Source organism: Balaenoptera physalus (genome assembly GCF_965194825.1).
Source record: "Balaenoptera physalus genome assembly, chromosome: 11".
NCBI lineage: Eukaryota > Metazoa > Chordata > Mammalia > Artiodactyla > Balaenopteridae > Balaenoptera > Balaenoptera physalus.
Window position 1 is genome coordinate 37053589 of NC_138896.1, and position 20673 is coordinate 37074261.

General features: G+C 36.7%; 1 protein-coding gene across 2 annotated transcripts in view; it reads right to left on the reverse strand.

The window, feature by feature from the left end:
- ZFAND3 (zinc finger AN1-type containing 3) overlaps positions 1 to 20673 on the reverse strand; it is a 329704-nt gene that overhangs the window by 51778 nt on the left and 257253 nt on the right. For both annotated transcript variants that reach the window (XM_082412552.1, XM_082412551.1), the window contains one exon: positions 1455 to 1520. In XM_082412552.1, the coding sequence (XP_082268678.1) occupies positions 1455 to 1520 (66 nt within the window). The remainder of the gene's footprint in view (positions 1 to 1454; positions 1521 to 20673) is intronic.

Here is a 20673-nt window from a genome sequence, read left to right on the forward strand (position 1 = left end):
ATGGGAACAGAAAGGATGAAACAGATCTGCCTAGAAGATGAAGGACACAAGTACATGATATTCAGGAGGGGTTCCTACTAGTTTCAGTGTCTAAGCTGAGCACACAAGTCTCTTTCCTAAATCTCTCAGGATGACTCAATGCGCTCGAGGCTTACGCCTTGATGATACCTGAACATGTTGGTAGTGCTAACCATAAACCCTGTCCTGAGGGCCAAAACTGGAAGGAAAAAAGAAAGACCAAAGTAACCTGTGTGTGTGTGAAGCGCTGGACCTGTAATCAAAGGGCTCGAGTGTTTTTTTAGGCTTCTGGCTGGAGTGGGTAGGAAGATGGCTCTCGGACTTCCCTCTGGCTAAGCAGGACGGTCTGTCTCACCCCAGGGCACAGTTCTCTTCTGTCTCAATCAGGAACTACCCAGTGGAGCTTGGGTACTGAGCACAGGAGGGATGGGAGCATGTCAGGACTATCTCACACAGCCCTGCCTCAAAACCGGTCATTTGGGACAAAAGAGTAAAATTAAAGTTCCTCAAAGTTCAATGCCTGGTTGTTACTCTGAAACTGTGCACGGACAGGCCTGTTTGAGGTTAACATCAAAACTATGAGCATTTAAAGGGGTTGAGGTTTCAGTGTAAGTCTGTACACAGAGGTAGTTTGTGCTATTTCTGCTGGGGAGTTAAAAGGACTTTTTAAGTTATGAAAAATACTTTGCGACCTTTAGAAAAACAAAATAATTATTTTGATTCTTTCAAATATAATCCTTAAGATACTCTAAATAGCAGGCAGCATTACTTAAAAAGGCAAATACTGTCGTAAATAAATTAAGCTACAGGGTAAGGGAGCAATGGGCATTCTGAGTGCTCTTTAGAGAGCTACAAGATTCATGGCTTCACGCTTAATAAAAATGTCACAGATGCACAAAGGTTTTTTGGGGACTCCATGTATCTGAAAAGAATGATTTCAGAAACACCCCATGGCTTTAGCACAAATGAAAGGAAATAATTTTCTAAAACTATTAGGACACTATACTAGTCAGTTAACCTGATTATCTGTACTACAACTTCTTTTACCCTCCAGCCGTCATTATTTAAATTATGTTTTTTTTAGTAGGTCCACGACTTATACAAATTAGCCACATGCTAGAAACCGGGCAATGATTTGCATTTTCTGTATGGTTTAGGTCTTAATAACATTCTTCAGCCACTGGCAAGTAGGTAAATTTTGAGGTCCACCCTCTTGGTTCTAGCTGCCAGCATTAACTCCGTGAATCTGACCTCCAAGAGCATCACTCCGACCTCTGCTCACACTCCACTCCCCATACTAAGCACATGATACATCACTTCACAAATCATGGAAGAAATCAGAGCGTACTCCGGCAAGGACACCGCATTAAAACCAGTAGCTAATGCCTGTGAATAATTCAGGTAAGAATGAATCCAGATAAGAATGATGTACGTACCTGTACCACAGGATCTTTTGGTTGGTGTGATTAACGAGACATGAGCTGTATCTGTGCATGGCCCACCTGGAAACAGAAAGGCAGGCACATCAGTTAGGACATATCCTCCACATACCCAGAGCTCCTATACTGGATAAAGAGAAATCTAAAAAGGAAGGGATCAACCTGTAAATATGCATGAGGAGGGGTTATCAGGAAAGATGAAGGTGGTAATGGTAGTGGTAGGTTAATTCTTCGTTCAGTCATTGAGTCTACAGGTCCATATTCTTTCTACATTATAACATGCTTTTCATAAAAAATAATCGAGTCTCACATAATGTTAAGACATTAAAGAAAAAATTTTTAATTAGAATTCTGATCTGGGTAAGAGTAAATTACCCGTAAGTTTGGGGAAATGAGTTTTTCCCCAGAGAAATAAGCAGGAGTACTCCTTCTCAGGCTTATCTCAGTGGTCACCCTACCTTTGAATTTATTCCAACACTGGCCTTATTTAAAGTGGGGGGGACTCCCGAAAGAACAAACAGCTGGTCAGAAGAAATAGGATCACTGTAATATTTAAAGACAGCACTGCTGACTAAGGAAGAATATCTAGTTTAATTATAAAAATATGATACAAAGAGAGCCTTCATGCAATCTCTGTGGGCCCAGGGATCTGATGGATAGGTGTAATTCAAGAATATGCAAAAGATACAGTCAGTCAGTGGGTGAAGGCTTGAAAAGCAGTAATTTCATTCTACAGAATCAGGACCACCAACAAATTCTTAAGCTGATATTGATATATACTCCAACACATCCAATCAACTATGCCCTACCTACTGAAACAGGAAGTTACTGTGTAAACATGGAGACCTGTGGTTTTTGACATGCCCTGGGAGGGGCAGTAGTGATGATCATCAAGTAATGGGACACACAGGCAAATGTTACAAATATATTTTGAAAAAGCTCCCCAGGTGACTATAGCAAAGGGAACATGATTACTTAGCATAGTTTTATGTCACCTATGACAAGACCTCATATCACTGAAGTTACTCATCAGAAAGAAAGGAAAGACGAAAGAGCTCAGAGACCTGTTCCTAGAGTTTATGCCACCAAGATCCATGGGTTTTGGAGCCTGGAGATCCCACCTAAGAAGTTCATCATTAGTCTACTCCTTCCTATACCAAGGCCGTAACAGCAGCAAACCTTAGTGGGTGTAAAAAGACACAGAGGAGAAATAGGAAAAGGGAGGAAAACCAAGTAAGTGTGTTGTTAATGTCAAAGAGCACTTAGCAAATACCTACTATGTGCCACCACAGGTTAGTCTCATGCTCTGGGGCTTATAATCTTGTTAGAAAGATAAAATCTGTTTACTTAAACACAGAACAATACAAGATAGCAAAAAAGAACTGGATGCAAAATGATCCACTGCCAAAGAATATGGAACGAGTAATAAATGCTAAATGTAATCAGGAGGAAGGATTATTCATCGCTGGCCAGCATCACATGGAAACACTTCTCAAGGATTTGAAAATGAGGCAAGAATAAATTAAAAATTAGAAAGACCAAAAGAACAGGGCATTTCAATTGAAAAATTTTCTACAAATGTCACATTCACCAGAGAAAGCTTAACATACTAAAATTCCAGAGGAGGCCCAAATGGGCACTGGTGACATAAAAATAAGTAACATGGAGAGACAATGAGCTGCAAGAAAACCTAATACAGAAAACCTAATACCTCGAAACCCTCTGGGCACTGGCTCTGTGGCTCCATAAAATGCTATAGCTTCTGCCTCCATGTGTGATTTTTTTTGGCTTTTGTTTTTTTGTTGTTAAATGAATCATTCTTATTTCTGGGAACATAAGTACTTAAGTCCTGCAACTATTCTTTATTTAGTGAGTAATCCTGGGTTTACTTAGTTTCTTTAACAAAAAAATGGGGATAGTTAAAATTGCCCATAAGCCACAGCGTTAATGAGATCTGTACAAAAAGACTTCATAAACTATAAAGCCTTATGTTATGTATCTTCACTTCCTCTCCCATGAGGTTTTATGCACCCAAGGGTCAAGACTCACTTTGTCATCTACTCTTGGGTCATGACTGTATGGACAAAGGGCCCTTAATAGTGTTCAATAAGTGACCACCGCAAGCCACTTGACTGAATCAGTAGAGTAATGTACATTTTTTAAAAACCCTTTTTTACTGAGGTTTAACATAAAGAGAATGAAATACTAGAATGAAGTGCACAAATCTTAAGTATATACCTTGAAGGATTTTAACATATATATAATTGTGTAACAACCACCAGATAAAACTACCGGAACATTTCTGGAATCCAGAAAGTTCAAGGGTACATTTTTAAAAAGATTCCCAAATCTTGACTCTGGAAATTTGGATGCAGTAGGCTGGGGTGGGCATAGGAAGAGATTAGTGTACATTTTTTAAACCAGCTGAGCACGATGTACGTATTAACAGCCCAGTTAGTTCCAATCTCTGGTAACACTAACTCCCAGCTCAATATATGGCGAAGGTCACTGAGTTCACACAACATCGTGAGCCACACAAAACACAAGCATCAATAACAGCTTAACTAGCAGAATATTTTTTTAAAGGACATAAAATAATTCATTCAGTAAAATTATAAGAGCAGAGAGAAACTGGTTAAATCAAAACCCCTAAAGATATTTGGCTGGGACTCACGAATTAACACTCCCGTGTTTACAAACGCAATCTTTACCTCATTTGTAGGTTGAAAGTTTATCTTTTTGAAAATTCCTAATGAATGAATTTCTGTAGGTTTTGGCAAATACACAAATAACTTCAAGGCTACGTAGCATATCTCAACATGCATCATCATGAAAGTGTTCTCCAGAGAGCTTGTTAAACTAACAACCCAATCCAAAGTATTCACTACATTATAGTAAAGTACAAATAGAACCATAATTGAGCCAAAACAAACTGACAGCAAGAGTAACTGGCAATGATAATATATCCCAGCTTTGATAATTGGACAATATTATAAACAGAGAGCTTGGAATTAAATTTGGTCTGGTAGACTATAACCTATGAAACTCTTTAAACTCCAGAACAGATGCACATGAGCACTGTACATATATTCTATATACTAACTGTGCTGTCATATAAAATTCCTATACTCTCAAATAAAAGGAGTAACCACAGGAGATTAAGATATCTACCCTTACACAATTAATTGCAAATCAACTCTGTTAAAATGAATGCAGGAGATTAAGGGCCACTCAAGGGGAACCTTTTCAGGTTTGAGTCCACAACAATAAAAATATAACATGAGTCCCATGTGGGTATAGCAAACAAAGTAATTGTGAGAGTTGATGTTAAGGGTCAAACTCAGGGCATCTGTTCCATCAAGGAATGGAGTTGGCTAATGTCTGAGAGGGGGGCTGGTGTATGGTCTCATAAATCATTGTAAATTCTGCTCCTATTTTTGGCCTTTCTTCCTCTTCTTTCCAAACAGTAGGGTAGACAGAGCTAATACCTGAAGAGTAAGATGAAGAAGTCTTTTTCATGCCTGGGTCCTACAGGTTAATGTAGTGATGTTGTGTGTGTGTATGTGTGTGTGTTGGGATCAAGATTGGAAGTTTGGGAAAATAAATGCATTTCTAAGCACAGAATGATTCACACCATTACCCTCTATCCTATATTAGTAGCAAGTGAGTCTGGAACAGTAAGTTTGGGGTTGTTAAATATTAAAAATAAAACCATAGTTAAGGTACCTTGCTTAACATGACAGACTCTCTGGGAATTCTGAACCAGACAATATCAAGATTAACTCATCTAAACCTTTAGCCCATCACCATGAGTGTTTTTTGCTTTCTTTTGCTAAAGCAAAATTAAACATGTCAAATTTTTTCAAGTTTCTTCATTATCTGAAGATACTTAATACCACCATTTTTCATTTGATATTACATTCAGAACTTTTTCCTAAGTTTCAACAATTCAGAGTCTGGAATCTGCAAGTAAATAATGTGTGTGGTAGCTTGTGGTTTGTATTCTGTAAGTCTGAATACTCTATCTTGTCTTTTAGGGATGTTTCTATTCTTGTATTAAAGGTGTCATACATAATGCAGCACTATGGATCACATTTGCAATTCCACGTGAGAGCCATGGAATGAAATTCTTCAGCTGTATTCCCAACAACTAGAAATCTTTACAGCCTTTGCAACAGGGTAGTGGATTTTCTTAGGGAACCAGTACTGATTTCAGCCCTGTAAAGTTGAAGACAGGGGTCAAATATGCATACTAAAAGTCACTGTAACCTGCAAAACCAGAAGGACTGAATAAAGGTATCCCGTCAACTATCAACATTCACATTTCAAGCCAAAGTGGCAGGAACCTTTTTCAGCCTCCTATAGAGTTACTGAGCATGTCAAAAAACACTGAGCTACCATAGTCGTCAATCCAACTGACTGGTTGAAGACTATGACTCAGGAGAAAGACAAGAACACAGGCATGGAGGGCGGCTGCATTTATGCTGGTTATCATCTTAGGCACTCAAAATCTAAGGCTGAGTAAATATAGAAAAACAGTATTTCTCCTTAACCTTGAAAACAGAGATCAACAATCTACCCAGAAAGGTTTTGTTAAAAGAGCTGTGATGAGTAGCTATTTTTGGATCCTGATTCCACTAGCCCTCATTGGCTGCAGTTATACCATGTGCTAAACCACATCAATTAGGAAAAATGGACTGTCAAGAAGTCAGTCAGCTAAAAATTGCCAGAAGCTCAATAATCAAATATTCTATCAGCTCTTTCATGATAACTGCAAAGCATTAATACACAAAAATAGCTATTCTTTTTGTTGATTTATAACACTTCAATATTCTTGCTTAATTAGCATGACATTTACATAACAGTATCTAATTAATTTCTAACTAAAGACACTGTGGGCTAATTAGAAATGCATCATCCTTTTTTAACCAGCTTGTCAATTCCACTCTATCATTATCTGTACATTGTTTACCCTTGCAACATCTCACTTTTCCAGGCTTGCTATTCAAAAGGTGATTTCAGACAACAGATTCATGAGCTACAATTCTCCCTCCACTCTAGAGATTCATAATATCTTACGGGAGTGTTTTTTGATGAGCCATCCTTAAAAAAAAAAAAAAAAAAAATCTATGCAATGGAGATAGTGAAATAAACTCAACACTGTCTCCTGATATGGCCATATTAAGAATGCAAACTATCTTTTAAAAATATTCAAAGAATGTATATTCCTTCAGCAGTAAAACATTCTTTCTTTAAAAGCCTTCAAAATACACATGGATACTTAAAATAGTAAATGGTCATAAATATTAAGGACAGACCAGAACGCAGGAGAAAATAAGCCATCTCTTCAGAAAAGAAAACCCTATACTCCAACTTTACCCTAAACCTGCAATTCATGAACTGTTTTAATCAGAAAGGACATACCTAATCTGTCTACATAATTGAGTTTGAAAAGCACCATCTATTATAAACAAGGATACATAAAGATATAATGAGTGGGAATCTAAGTTTACAGAAAATCTTCAGCCCCGATAACAGCCCTCCCATTTCTCCAAATGAAACTTCCAAATTAAACCATTTACGAAGCTTGTTACAGAATCTAAGTGTTAATCTCTCAGAAATTCTAATCCTAACTCACTGCATGATTTTTCACACCATTTAGCTCTAAATCAGGGATTCATGAGAAGGGGATTTCCAAAGTGGGTACGAAATTGCTACTGGTAAGCTCTCTGTTTTGTTCATAAAAAGGGCCTCTCAACAAAATTTCATTACCATTCCACCCCGACTCCCCTAAATAACTGTAGCTGGTAAGCTCTGCAAATATTAGTGTGTGTGTTTGTGCGTGTGTGAGTATGCCTATTAGTCTATCTGCACAACAGAAATAAAGTTTAAAATTCTCCCACACCGCCTTCCTCAGGGAACAACACTACAAGCAAAATGAAATCAGGAATGCTTTCCATTTGCCCAGTACTGACAGACTCTTTTACAGTAGCGTGGACATCCCTACTGGGGCCAGGGTATGTGTTTTGGAAGAAATGCTCTCTCTTGACCCAGTAATGGCCTTAATGGCATGATCTTTAAGGGTAGTGGCAAAGTCTTACGTATCTTGGTACCCTAGCATATGAGGTGTTCAAAATGTGTTTTTCACTATTGAATGAAAATGATCCAGGCCAAAATCAATTATTGAACATACATATATATTCAGAAGGGAAATGGAACTATTAATAAACGGTTGATTTTCACCATATTTACATGTTAATCTAGCACAGCAGTTCTCAAACATTTGCATCTTAGGACCTTTTTACGCTTAAAAATTATTAAGAACACAAAAGAGCTTTTGTTTATGTGGGTTATATCTATTGATATTTACCTTATCTGAAATAAAAACTGAAAAAAAACTTTTAATTTTCATTTAAAATTCACAAAATAATGTCAACATAAAAACATATTTTTATGAAAAGTAACTACAAATTTTAAAAAAAATGAGAGCAGCCTGGCTTAAAGAAGAAACCTGGATTTTCACATCTGCATTCAATCTGTTACAATGGATTGCTTCTATGAAGCATATGAAGAAAAACCACCCTCACACGGATATATAGTTGGAAAAGGAAGGATCTCATGGACCCTGTGAATGGGTCCTGAGGACCTCTATAAGTCCCTGGACCACACTTTGAGAAAGACTGGTATAGAACAAAACAGGTTAATATAATTTCCATCTTCTCCACACTCTGCTCACATGCCAACTGACTTGTTCTAGTCCTGCAGAGACCCATCAATGCACCAGTACAAAAAGTAGTAAAACGTTTGTCCATTCTCAACAAAACATTAATATTTAAATAAATGAAGAAAAGAATAGTGGAATAAACTCTAGAATTATAATTTCAACCCAGAACATTCTATTTCTGCTACTTATGTAGGAAGAGTAAAACCATGTTTCATGTAACTCAAAGGATTCTGAGCAGTTAAATTTGTTTGTTTTTCAGATGTGATCTCTCACCTAGAACCCTTATAACCAAAAAAGGGCATCCCATATATTAAGATACCGACAAACACTCACCACTAATACTCCGAAATGTGATAAAGTCCAACAGCAATTAACACTGAATTTCTAAGACACCACTATCTTGTGGTTCAAAACAAGAAAGAAACCTTTTTTGAGAGGTCAAAATATCACCTGGCAAATGAAGTCAGTTCTATTTTTAGACACTTGTTTCTGTGACAAAGCATACTTAATATGAATATGAAATCGGGAGCTGTCACTTCTCCAATTTAGACTTCAGTTCTATTTACAGGCTTAACTAAGGCCCAACTCAGGTTTCTATATTTGCATTTTACCATCAACACAAGCATGAATCTCATAACATTAATGAAGAAACCACTCAGTATTACAAGAGCTTTTATTTTTTTGACATAGTTTAGCTACCAAGAGTGTTTTCATAAATCTTGTCCTGCGTCTGCAAATGAAAGAATGCACTGCCTTCCTCAGAAAAGGAAGTGACCTGTGCATGTTCTCTATAAGAGGCTTCACAGAAAATTAAAAAATACATCTATTTAGGCCATAGGTACTGCCCCGTGGACATTTAAAAAGAATTCTGAACATAGGTGCCCTCCTTCCCTGACCCTGTGCTGAGCCTCTCCTGTAAGTAGCTGTACCACAGCTGGCAATGTGTTCAAAGTGACAATGATTGAAAGGAAACTTAGCCAAACCTCCTTGCTTTACAGAAGTGAACACTAGCAGGTCTTACTAACAGGACCTTTCTTTGCAAATAATAGTTGAAAATGTCACAATTTGAATTATGTAAAGAAGTGTTTATATTGATATTTGGGAATTTTAAAAATTCCTTACCAACATGGCATCCTATTGTTTATTAAATCTAAAGAATCCTCCTTTTGACAGATCAAAAAGTGAAATGGTTTATGAAGCAACAGAACATATGAACACAAAACATAAAGTTACATGCAGTCATTTTTTGGCATGGGCAGCTCTAAATTTTCAGAGAGAAGTTCACAAACACCATTAAAACATATTCACGTAAGTTTAAAATAACTACTTCTAACACGCAAATAGATAGATAACCCTATTATATGATTTTTTTTTCAGCCAAACACTTCTGTCATAACAAAACTTAGATTTAATTTAAAATCAGCACAGCGTCACCTATTAACCTGTATCTAGACAAAATAAAAACAGTATGACAACTGCAAAGGGCTAAAGCTATGTGATGTGTGGTTGTTCACTGTGACCTTTACTTTCACAGCCCAGTGTAGAGCATTTCATTTAATAAGAACATAAAAAAAATCTGCATTTGCAAAGAGGGGGGCAGTGATGATGCTGCTTCAAAACCTAGTATGAATATCAATAACTGTATAATCTCATTAAGTGCCCGAGGAAACCTGTATGGGAAACTAACCTTTCAGATTTGCAGACTTCTTAAGGGAGCCTTGAAAAATGGGTGTTTAAAGTTTGCTAGTCTCTCTTGCAAAGGGGAATCTTGAAGAGGGAAATTCAGGTGATAAAAGAAATACCCATAAGCAGAAATTGCTGTTTCACAACAGGCAGGTGGCTATTTGCAGTTAAAACAACAACAGAAAAGAACAGTCTCTCATTATGCTAAAAGCTCTGTTAAAAGAGATGAACTGTCACCACAAGACAACCAAATTTCAAAATTAGGTAGGGCAACTGCCTTTTTGAGTTACTTCACCTTGAGGTTACTGAATGGCACAGAAAACAATAAAAATATTAAGTAGCTGCTCAAAACCAGGTTCAGGCAATGAGAAGCCTCTCTTTAGTGTATCAAAACACATGAGCACATGAAGGTTCCCAAAAGTATGAAAAACTAGTAAACTTTTCTAAATATTTAAATCATTTACTGAGTATTGCCTTGCTGGGTGTTATGGGGCAGAGCAAAGCAGAATAAAATTAAGCCTCTGCTAATTTGGGGTATAACCTCTAAATTGGTACAGAGAGATGAGATTCTCATGTCAAAGAGGTGACCAACACAATATGTGATTAGATGTTACAGGGAGGAAGTTAGGAATTCCTTGGAGGAAGCAAGTGTGGAGGAAATGGTTCTGAGGTAGGCTTCCAAGAGCATGAATAAAAATGGTAATATGAGTTGCCATGGTGTCTTTTGGGGACAACAAGGATCTGGTTCATTTCAGAGCTGAGTATCGGTGCTGGGAAAGGTAGGGAGGTCAGATACAATGAGGTTCCAGATTACGTAGGGGAAGGATGTCTGATACAAGATTAAGAATCTGGATGATCAAATAGGCAGTGATGAGTCAATGAAAGAATTCCCTTTTTTGTTTAACATGATATCAATGGGGATTCATCTGACTAGTTTATTGACTAGGACAAGATTAGAAGCAAGAACAGTCTAAAGATTATGGCTGTAATCCTATGAAAACACAATGGTGGCAAAAACTTCCCAGACCTTTAATATTTCTCCATTGAGCTAACACTAGAGGATCATAAACAAAGACAAATTAGGAAATATAAACAATATTAGAGTAATTAAGAATAAGATTTAGTTTGTGTACTTGGTAGAATAAGATTTAGTTTGTGTACTTGGTACAATACATATTCTAAAATTAAGAGCACCTTTAATAGAAAAAATTTTTTAAATAAGAACAATATGTATAACTTCATTCCAATAAATTTAGAAATGTAGATGAAATAGATATTTTTATAATAATACTAATTGCCAAAACTGACTTTAAATGAGGTCAAAAATATAAATAATAGTCCAATATCAGATATCAGGCCAATCAGTTTTACGAATAAATTCTTCAAGCTTTCAAAGAATAGATACATTACACAATGTCAGAACATAAGACAAAAAGCAGTGTTAGGGCACTGGAAAAGATGAAAAGCTTTCTATGAGATTAATGTAACTAGTATCTAAACTAGACAGGAATAGCATGCCCACCATATATAAGCACACACGTACACAAAATTAACTCACTTATTAAAAAGGCACAAAATTTAAAATAAAATTAGCATTTTGAATCCATCAGTACACTGAAAGAACTACCAGAGTTTATTCAAGGAATGCAAAGATGGTTTAACACTGGAAGTCTATTAAATTAAGAGATTACATATTAAAGGAGAAATGTATATGATCATCTCAACAGATGCTGAAAAGCATTTTATAAACATTCCTCTCTGATTTAAAAAAATTAACAAGCTAAAAATAGAAGTTTCTTAACCTGATAAATAATATCTACCAAAAAACCTGTAGCAAATACTACATTTATGTGTGAAATACTAATATATTTCACATACATTAGTAATAAGAAGTAGTATCAGAGTTAGGAACAGGAAATACATATATAAAGCTATAAAGAAGAATTTCTAACAAGAAATGTATAAGGCTTACACTAAGAAAATAATAAATCTTTACTCAAGAATATTTAAGAAGGTTTGAACAAATGAAGACAAATGATATTACTGTATGAGAAGGCCCAATAATGTATTAAAATGCCAATTATTCCCAAATAAACCTATATTTTCAGTGTAAACCCAATTAAAAATCACACTGTAATTTTTAATAGAATTTGACAAAGTTCATCAAGAAGAAAAAATGCAAAAAAATAGCCAATAAAATTTAGAAAAAGATTAAGGGGGAACTAGCTCTATCAAGATACCAATACACACCACAAAGTTATTTTCCAGTCTCAGGAATATACAATTAGACCAATGGAACAAAATAAAAGAGTCTAAAAACAGATTTACGTTTATAAAATAATAAGGGAATTTCAAACCAGGCCTAATTGATAAGTGGTTTTGACATAATTGGTTATCCATTTGGAAAAATAATAAAGGTAAATCCCTATACCTCATATCATATACAAAATAAATTTCAGATGGAATCAAGAGCTAAATATAATTCTAAACTGTAAAATATAAAGAAAAATATTTTTATAAGCCTGTGATGGAGAAAGCCTTCTAAGAAACACACAAACCTAGAAGACAAACTAACAGACTTGAATTTTAAAATCTGTGAATTTTCTAATGGAATACAAGGCACCCAAATCAAAATTAAAAGTCAAGTGACATACCAGAAGAAAATATTTACATGATATGTAACAAATATATAAGAATACATAACAAATATCCAGAATATATAAGGGGCTCCTACAAATCAGTCAGAAAAAAAGGCTAACAAAAAAATAAGCAAAGAATACAGATAGGCAAATCAATGGAGACACAAATAGCTAATAAACATATGAAATAGTGCTCAATCTCACTATCAGCAGATGTCAGGGAAATGCAAGTTAAGATAAGCTTTTCTTTTGCCTGTTGCCCCCAAAAAAAGAACACCTAACATTGGTAAAAGTATGGGAAAAATTGCTCACTCAAATAAAGTAGCATATAGGAATAAAGTAGTAATGTCATTTTGGAAATTAATTTGGTGGTATATATAAAAATTTTGATACATATTCTTTGACTTGTTAGTTCTTCTTCCATGTATTTATCATGGAAAAATGATACACGCACCATTACTTATGTTTAAAAATGTTTACATCATATGGTTTATAGCAGTGAAATATCAGAAACAGTCTCAAAAGAAAAGAGAAAATAATAATACAGAATACTACAGAGCAGTTTAAAAAGAATTAGGCTGACCTGGAAAGATCTCTAAAATATATTGTTAGGTAAAAAAGCAAGATACAAAACAATACATATAGTATGTTCTCATTTGTATAAAGAAAACCTTATATTTATGTAGACATGTATATAACTGCATAGAAAAAGAATATATACAATCCAAACTAAATAAACAGTGGTTATCTCTGGCAAGAGTGGGAATTTGGGGGGTAGGGAATGGGGTGGAGGCATTAAAAGAATATTTTCACCTTCTAACATACATAAACCTGTATGTCTTTTCTTTACTTGTATACTTAAAAAATAAAATAAGACAAAAAAGAGGGCAGCAAATAAGTAATTTAGAAGTCATGGTTTTGCTTTAATTTTGACTATTTTTAGACTACAAAAAAGGTCAGATGACACTCTAAGTGCTTGAACAAGTTCTCATCCAGCCAACAATGTGGAATAGAAGTAATTTCCATAAGAAAACACTGCTCAACTGGTCCTTTTGCATTTTGACCGGGATTCATTTAATGATCCCATACATTGATTCCTGGTGAATTACAACCATTCAATTCAATACAGCATACAACTGTACGTTATCAAACTGTACTGCAAAGTACCAATCTTTTTAGAACACAAGCCCTAATAAAAGCAACATGCTTTACAGAATCAGCTTCAAGGTAAATAAATGCACTGGAAAAAAAAGTACCTTTAAATTAAAATCAGAAGAGACATTTAAAATTTTGGCATTCTTCATTATGGGAAAGAATCTCCCACTTTGATACTATTATATATCAGGAAAGCTCCATCTGTTGTATAATTATCTCTGATAAATGGCCTGATGCTCCAAGCTTCATTAGAGAAAAAGAAAGAGAAAGACACATACAGAGAGAACTGTAAATAAATCTCCTCACCATATTTCACTTAAAACCAGCCCAGCAGGAAGTCATAAAATATTTTTAATAGGTGATATTTTCTGAATGTTCTACCAGAATAAGTCAGCCTGTTTTGCACATTATCTGGTCTTCAAGTAGGCATAGTCCAAAAAGGGAAAACTAGTTTCACTTAGAGATTATTATAAATTTAATTGGTAAAAACAGACGAACATGAAGTTCAGCCACTCAGTGGCAGTGATATTAATTTTCCAAGGGACAGATCTGTCAGACAGGAATGAAGACTAGCAGCCAATGAAGCCCAATGCATGTTCAAAGACCCAAGGGCAGTTTAGCAAGGAAATCTGTTAAAACATGCCACCATTTTATTTTTTAAATGCCTGGGGAAGTTAGGCTATGACCAGGAACCAGTTTCCAAGGAAACAATGGAAATCTCTTTGTTCAAAAAAATTAATTTAACCACAGATAAAGAATGCTCTCAAATTCCTGTTTTGGGAATCACTGTCATATTAAAGGAAAATCCAGCCAGCACTTGGAAATGAAGCTTTATTCCTTAAAAGTCTTCACTAACATTCCAGTTAGTATGGTTCTCACTTTTTCTGTATATTTTCTTTCGGTTACAACAAAATCATCTCTTGGGTATATGTAGTAGAGAAGAACAGGAAAAATTTTCAGCATTATGGATGAAAAAAGGCCGAGAGCTGAGTTCTAGCCCTGTCATGTGACTCAAGGCAGGTCACCATTCAAACCTTTCCCTCATCTGTAGAATAAGGAGGAGACTATCTGCCCTGCCTATGTTGCACACTGTTAGGATGATCCCAGAAAAATAACGTTTGTCAGAGGGCTTTGTAAAACAGGGGTTGACGAACTTTCTCTGCAAAGGATCACTGGGTCTGTGTAGTAACTACCCAATTCTGCTGTTAGAGTGAAGACGCAGCCATAGGCAATACATACATGAATGAGCATGGCTGTGTTCCAATAAAAATTTATTTGTGAACACTGGAATCTGAATTTCATATAATTTTCACATGTTGTAAAATTACTGTCCTTTTGATCTTTTTCATTTAAAATCATTCTTAGCTCGTGGGCCATACAAAAACAGGTGATGGGCCAATTTGGCCTGTGGGTTATACTTTGCCAACTTCTCTTAAAAACTACTGTTTTATATATGTGTTGGTTGCTGTTTATTGCTTAGTATGTGCCTCTACACAGTTTAGAAACGTGTTCTGTACGAGGTGGGCCCTCTCTAACTGTTAGAATGTCAGAATATTTTAAAACAAGCCCATTTCTTGCCATTACTCTTCCCTAGTAGCAGGTATCAGTTCTCTTCCTCTCCTGCCTAGAAAGAAACAGACCAGCTAACTCTCCACCAACACCTCAATTTCCCTCCAGTACATAGTGGGACTGGCTAACCCCTGCCCCCGCCACCAAAAACCCCACAAAACCGAGCTCTGTAGGCATGTACACCATAAGGTCCCCCAGAGGGCACAAGCAAGGATGTCCAGGCCTGTAAGAGCATAACAATAGGAAATCTAATTTATAGGAGAAATAGAGAGAAGGGTCTTTTTAAAAATCTTTTTTAAGTCCAATCTTATAAGACTCTGACTTAAGGTGACCAGTCATCTGCTCATCTTGTTAAGGCTATCAGGGCAGATGCATCGTCTAAGTCAAGAGTAAATAACTAAACTGATTGCTAAGTAGCAATGAAGACCCAGGTGATCCACTGACACCCTGCAAATTTCTTCAACTGTGACCCACCTAGGAGAAGAAAGGTGGAGGAATAGGTAGCAGGGGATTACTCATATTAATCTTTTAGTACCCTCAAAGAGACCAGAATTTCATATAACGCATCTGCCCTGACAGCTTTAACAACCAGTTCCAGCGTTCTACCCACAACCTGACATTATTTCAAAAGTTGGCTCAAGAAACAAAGTACAGGGCTTCCCTGGTGGCACAGTGGTTAAGAATCCACCTGCCAATGCAAGGGACACAGGTTCGAGCCCTGGTCCGGGAAGATCCCACATGCCACGGAACAACTAAGCCTGTGCGCCACAACTACTGAGCCTGCACTCTACAGCCTGCAAGCCACAACTACTGAGCCCATGTGCTACAACTACTGAAGCCCATGCACCTAGAGCCCATGCTCCACAATAAGAGGAGCCACTGCAATGAGAAGCCCGCGCACCACAACAAAGAGTAGCCCCCGCTCGTCGCAACTAGAGAAAGCCCACGCGCAGCAACACCCAAGTAGCCAAAAATAAATAAATTTATTAAAAAAAAAAAAAAAAGATCAGTGTCTCCTAGACTAGATTTGAATCTTCCAGGAAAGAGTTCTATGCCTGTTTGGGGTCATAGATATCCTTAAAAAAAAAAAGAAAAAGGAAAAAAGAAACAAAGTACAGTAGCTGATTCGATTTGTTGTAAGGCAGAAACAAACACAACATTGTAAAGCAATTATACGCCAATAAAGATGTGGGAGGAAAAAAAAAAAAAAAAGGAAACAAAATAAACCACATTTTATCTCCTCTATGAAAAACCTGGAAATTGAAAGAACAATAAATTGGTAGTAGCAAAAGCATTAAGAAATGTATGTTATTTTGTTCTTTTTAAGTGTTTGCGCAACATTCCTTCCTCTGTAGTTTACTTGCAAGCAACGGCCTTTACACTACAAATCACTACAGAGACAGGCAGCAATGGGGTGGTGCTGGAAAGCCAGGCAGGCTGCTCTGTGATGTTGGGCAAGATACAGAATCATCCTGTGCCTCCATTTTCACATCTGCAAAATAGATATGGTAATACCACCCGCTTTACAGGGTATTATGAATATGAGGTAGGTTAATACAAATAAAAATTTGGAACAGTGCCTGGTACTTAAGTAAGTACTCTGGTGATAGCTGTTACCATTTTTATAGCATTTAAGTGTTACGACAAGTCCTTTGGTCACTATTAGAATTTTGTTTACAACTGCTTTTTGAAAATGCTTCCAATGGCTAAAGTTCCATGGACTCTTCTGCAGACACACATAAGATGCGATAGGAAGAGACACATGTGTGTTTAGACAAAGAAATATCCCTTTGAGCTTTTGGACACCTGTTTTATTTGACCTCCAGTCAAGGTGTTTTAAGAAATTCTTTTGGATAAAAAATCTGTCCTGTTCTCTGCTTTACACATTCTTGTCAATAGTTCTTACTCTATCTGCAGTCTTTTCGAAACAGCATTAATGTACCCAGACTCTCACCAACCTTTCTGTTCTTATATTCATTTAACTTTGAGAAGCGGAAAGCAGATGTAAGCAATACTCATTCTCTTGATTATTAGGAAGAAAAGTAAAACCTTTCACAAGCCCCAAAGAAGACTCAGCACTTCCAGTTCTACACTAACGCTTCCAGTTCTACAATAACAATGGATCCATAACTACTACAGAGTTTACAGGTTATGTAGTACTTGGATTTGGAATCCCAAACCCATTTCCCAGCAACTCCCACACCTTACTTCTCCATAACTCTCTAGGGGAAGCTAAGGACCAACAGATGAAATTCTGGTCTCTTGAGGATACTAAAACATTAATATAAGTAATCCCCTGCTGCCTCTTCCTCCACCTTTCTTCTCCTGGGTAGGTCACAGTTGAAGAAATGTACAAGGTGTCAATGGATCAGGCTGTCTACTCTCACCTGGGTCTTCACGGCTACTTGGCAATCACTTTAATTACCTCCTGTTGACTTACAATGCATCTGCCCTGACAGCTTTCACAAACCTTCCTTACTTTTCTTATCCCTATATCCACCCCATCCACAAACCAGGCACTTATCTCCTCACTCTAGCATAGTTTTCAACCTAGGCGAGAAGGCAAAACTCGCCTGAGAAAGCTTTTGCAAATGACATGCTTATTAACCACTATTCCTGCTACTGCCTCCCTTACACCCTAAAATTCTCATGCACCTGTTAGGGAGAACAAACCAGAAACTCAAGGAGAGATGTATGTATTTGAAAAGGTGACCTCCTTGTGGATAGAGACCTAATCTTATTCATTTCTGTACCCAGCACTTAACCTAGCGCCATTTAGCAAAGACTGCTAAATGAATATACAAACCACTGAAACAGTTTATTAAATAGTTTATTTAGAGAATTAATCACATGATCACCAAATCCAAATTTTTCTTGTCAGCTTACAGTTTCCTGAAGCATTTTCACAATGTTGAGGCAATATACTATAGTGGTTGAAAGTACAGGCTCTGGAGCCGAATCAGTGGGTTGGAGCATGAGCTACACTGGGCAGCAAGAGCTCTGAATTTTGGGTGGAAGTTACTGAACCAGTCTATGCTTCAACTTCCTCATTTGTAAAAACAGGGATAATAAAAGCACCTACCTTACAGGGTACTGTGAGAATTAAATGTTAGTATGTGTAAAGAGCTTAGAAGAGGGCTTAGAAGATAGCCAAACACTTCATAAATATGAGTAAATATTTTCATTATTATTAATATTAATTATTATAATTTCATTATTAATAATATTTCATTATTATTAATTATTAGTATTGTGAGAATTAAATGTTAGTATGTGTAAAGAGCTTAGAAGATAGCCAAACACTTTATAAATATGAGTGAATATTTTCATTATTATTAATAAAGCTTACACCATACGTTGAAATTTGTTCCTTGCCTTTTGTGACCTTGCCCACTATCATTTGCCTCCTCTCTGACTTCTTCAGTTGCCTCCTCTGTTTTGGTTTCCCTCTAAGTTCTATTCTCACTGCTTTTCTTTCTTCTCACCTTTGGCAATCTCACTTAACCCCTAAGGCTTCACTTATCATCTGCATGTGGATGAAGCCAACCTTGACTTCTCTCTCCTGAGCTCCAACTCAAACTGCCCAGTTGAACACTTAAGTCATCATTAAACCTCATATTAGCAAATCTCCTCCTCTCTCCAGATCTATGAAAATCCAAGGTTTACAATAATGAGCTCCACAAGAATTAGGAAATGAGATTAGATTCTGAGAGTTTCACTTGAAGAGTTAAACACACAATGGTTTAAAGCAGTGATGTCACCAGAAAGAGAGAATGGATCTGAAACTGGTAGAACTACACATCCTTAGTCAGATTGAAGGTATTTACGTATATATCGAAAGGAAAAATGTGGCAGTCTACAGCAGCCTAGAGTGGCAAGTTATGGAAACACAGGAAGTGCTGTGTCCTAGGGGCTCCAGAGCTCAGGGTAGGTCTAATCCCAAGCAGAGGAGGGGGAAAAGGGCATAAAGATGGAATCACGTACTGAACGTAAGACTTTCCCTATATGTCCTCAGAGTACACCTGACAATCAGCGTGACTCAAAATTTCACTTCATCTAACTCCACTTGTTCTGAGTCCACACTTTGCCATTTGCTATGTAAATCCTTGTTATGGGTCTGCTTCCCATAAAGATCTGACTCCAGAGAAAATGTTTTAGTCATACAGTCATATGGATATAGTGTTTTTATTTTCAATCCCTGTTACAAGGATATTTCATGATGAATTAATCAAGTAACTTTTGGTTACTATGTGAGTTTCCACATACCTTAATTTCACAGAAAGAAAGTGTTGATCTTACCAACATGAATATTTCTATTCTCTGTGGCAGTTATATTTCACATTGTGAATTAACTAATTAAAAGCATGAGTTCTAAAGCCAAATGCTTGAATTTGAATGCTATTCTGGTTACTAGTTTGCTACCACAGGCAAATTACTTGATCTCTTTGTGCCTGTTTCCTTCTATACAATGGGGAAACTGAGTATTTACACCTCAATGAGTTGTCATGAGGAATAAAAGAAAAAATATGCAAAACATATAGAACAGTGTCTTGGACATAAAGTGCTCAATTAAAGGTAGCTGTTGTTATCTCAGAGCACTTGGGTTGCTCAAGTTGTTTTGATCCTGGCCTGATCCTGGTGTGTGTGGATCCAGTCAGATACCATTCCATAAGATGAGATTCTGATCAGCTCCAACCTTTCCCTTAGACAAGGAGTTCTTAACCTAAAGGCCATAGTGAGCTTTAGAAAACTTTTATTCAAAATTGAGTATAAATGGTTGGTGTGTATTTTTCTGAGACAAGGGGCCAGAGCTTTCATCAGCCTCTCAATAAGTACACAACCCTCAACAGATTTTTAAAAACAAAACAAAACCTACTGCCTTAACATTATCACTACCATTTTCATCTTTTTTTCTCCTCTTACATAATTTCAACATCTTTGCCTAGGCCTCTATTCAGTAGGTTACAATAATTTAAAAATTTTCTCTGTGCAATGTTATCTAGTATAATCCTTCCCATTTTCAATACTGCCATTCTACTTCTGCAAAATAATTGTAGTAATATTACTTCCTTTGCTCAAAAACATGACTACCATCTAACATCCAAATATCTTCACTGAGCAGTCAAGCCTCTATGGCACGGCCACAATCTACCTGTCCAGCCTTGTCCCCCATAAATGGCCCTAAAGAAGTCACTTGCCATTGCAGAACTCCATGCAGCTTTCCTCCATATTGTGTCTATCTTCAACACCACCTTCTCCAGTAAACCAACACCCTTCTTCAATACGTAAGAAAGACCATTAAAATAGGTGCATACAACCATGTATCAGAGTTTCTCAACCTTGGCATTACTAACATGTCAGGCTGGATAATTCCTTGCTGTGGAGGGCTGTCCGATACAGTGTCAGATTTTACAGTGTTGAGGGGAGGGGGAGGGGCAAACTCACT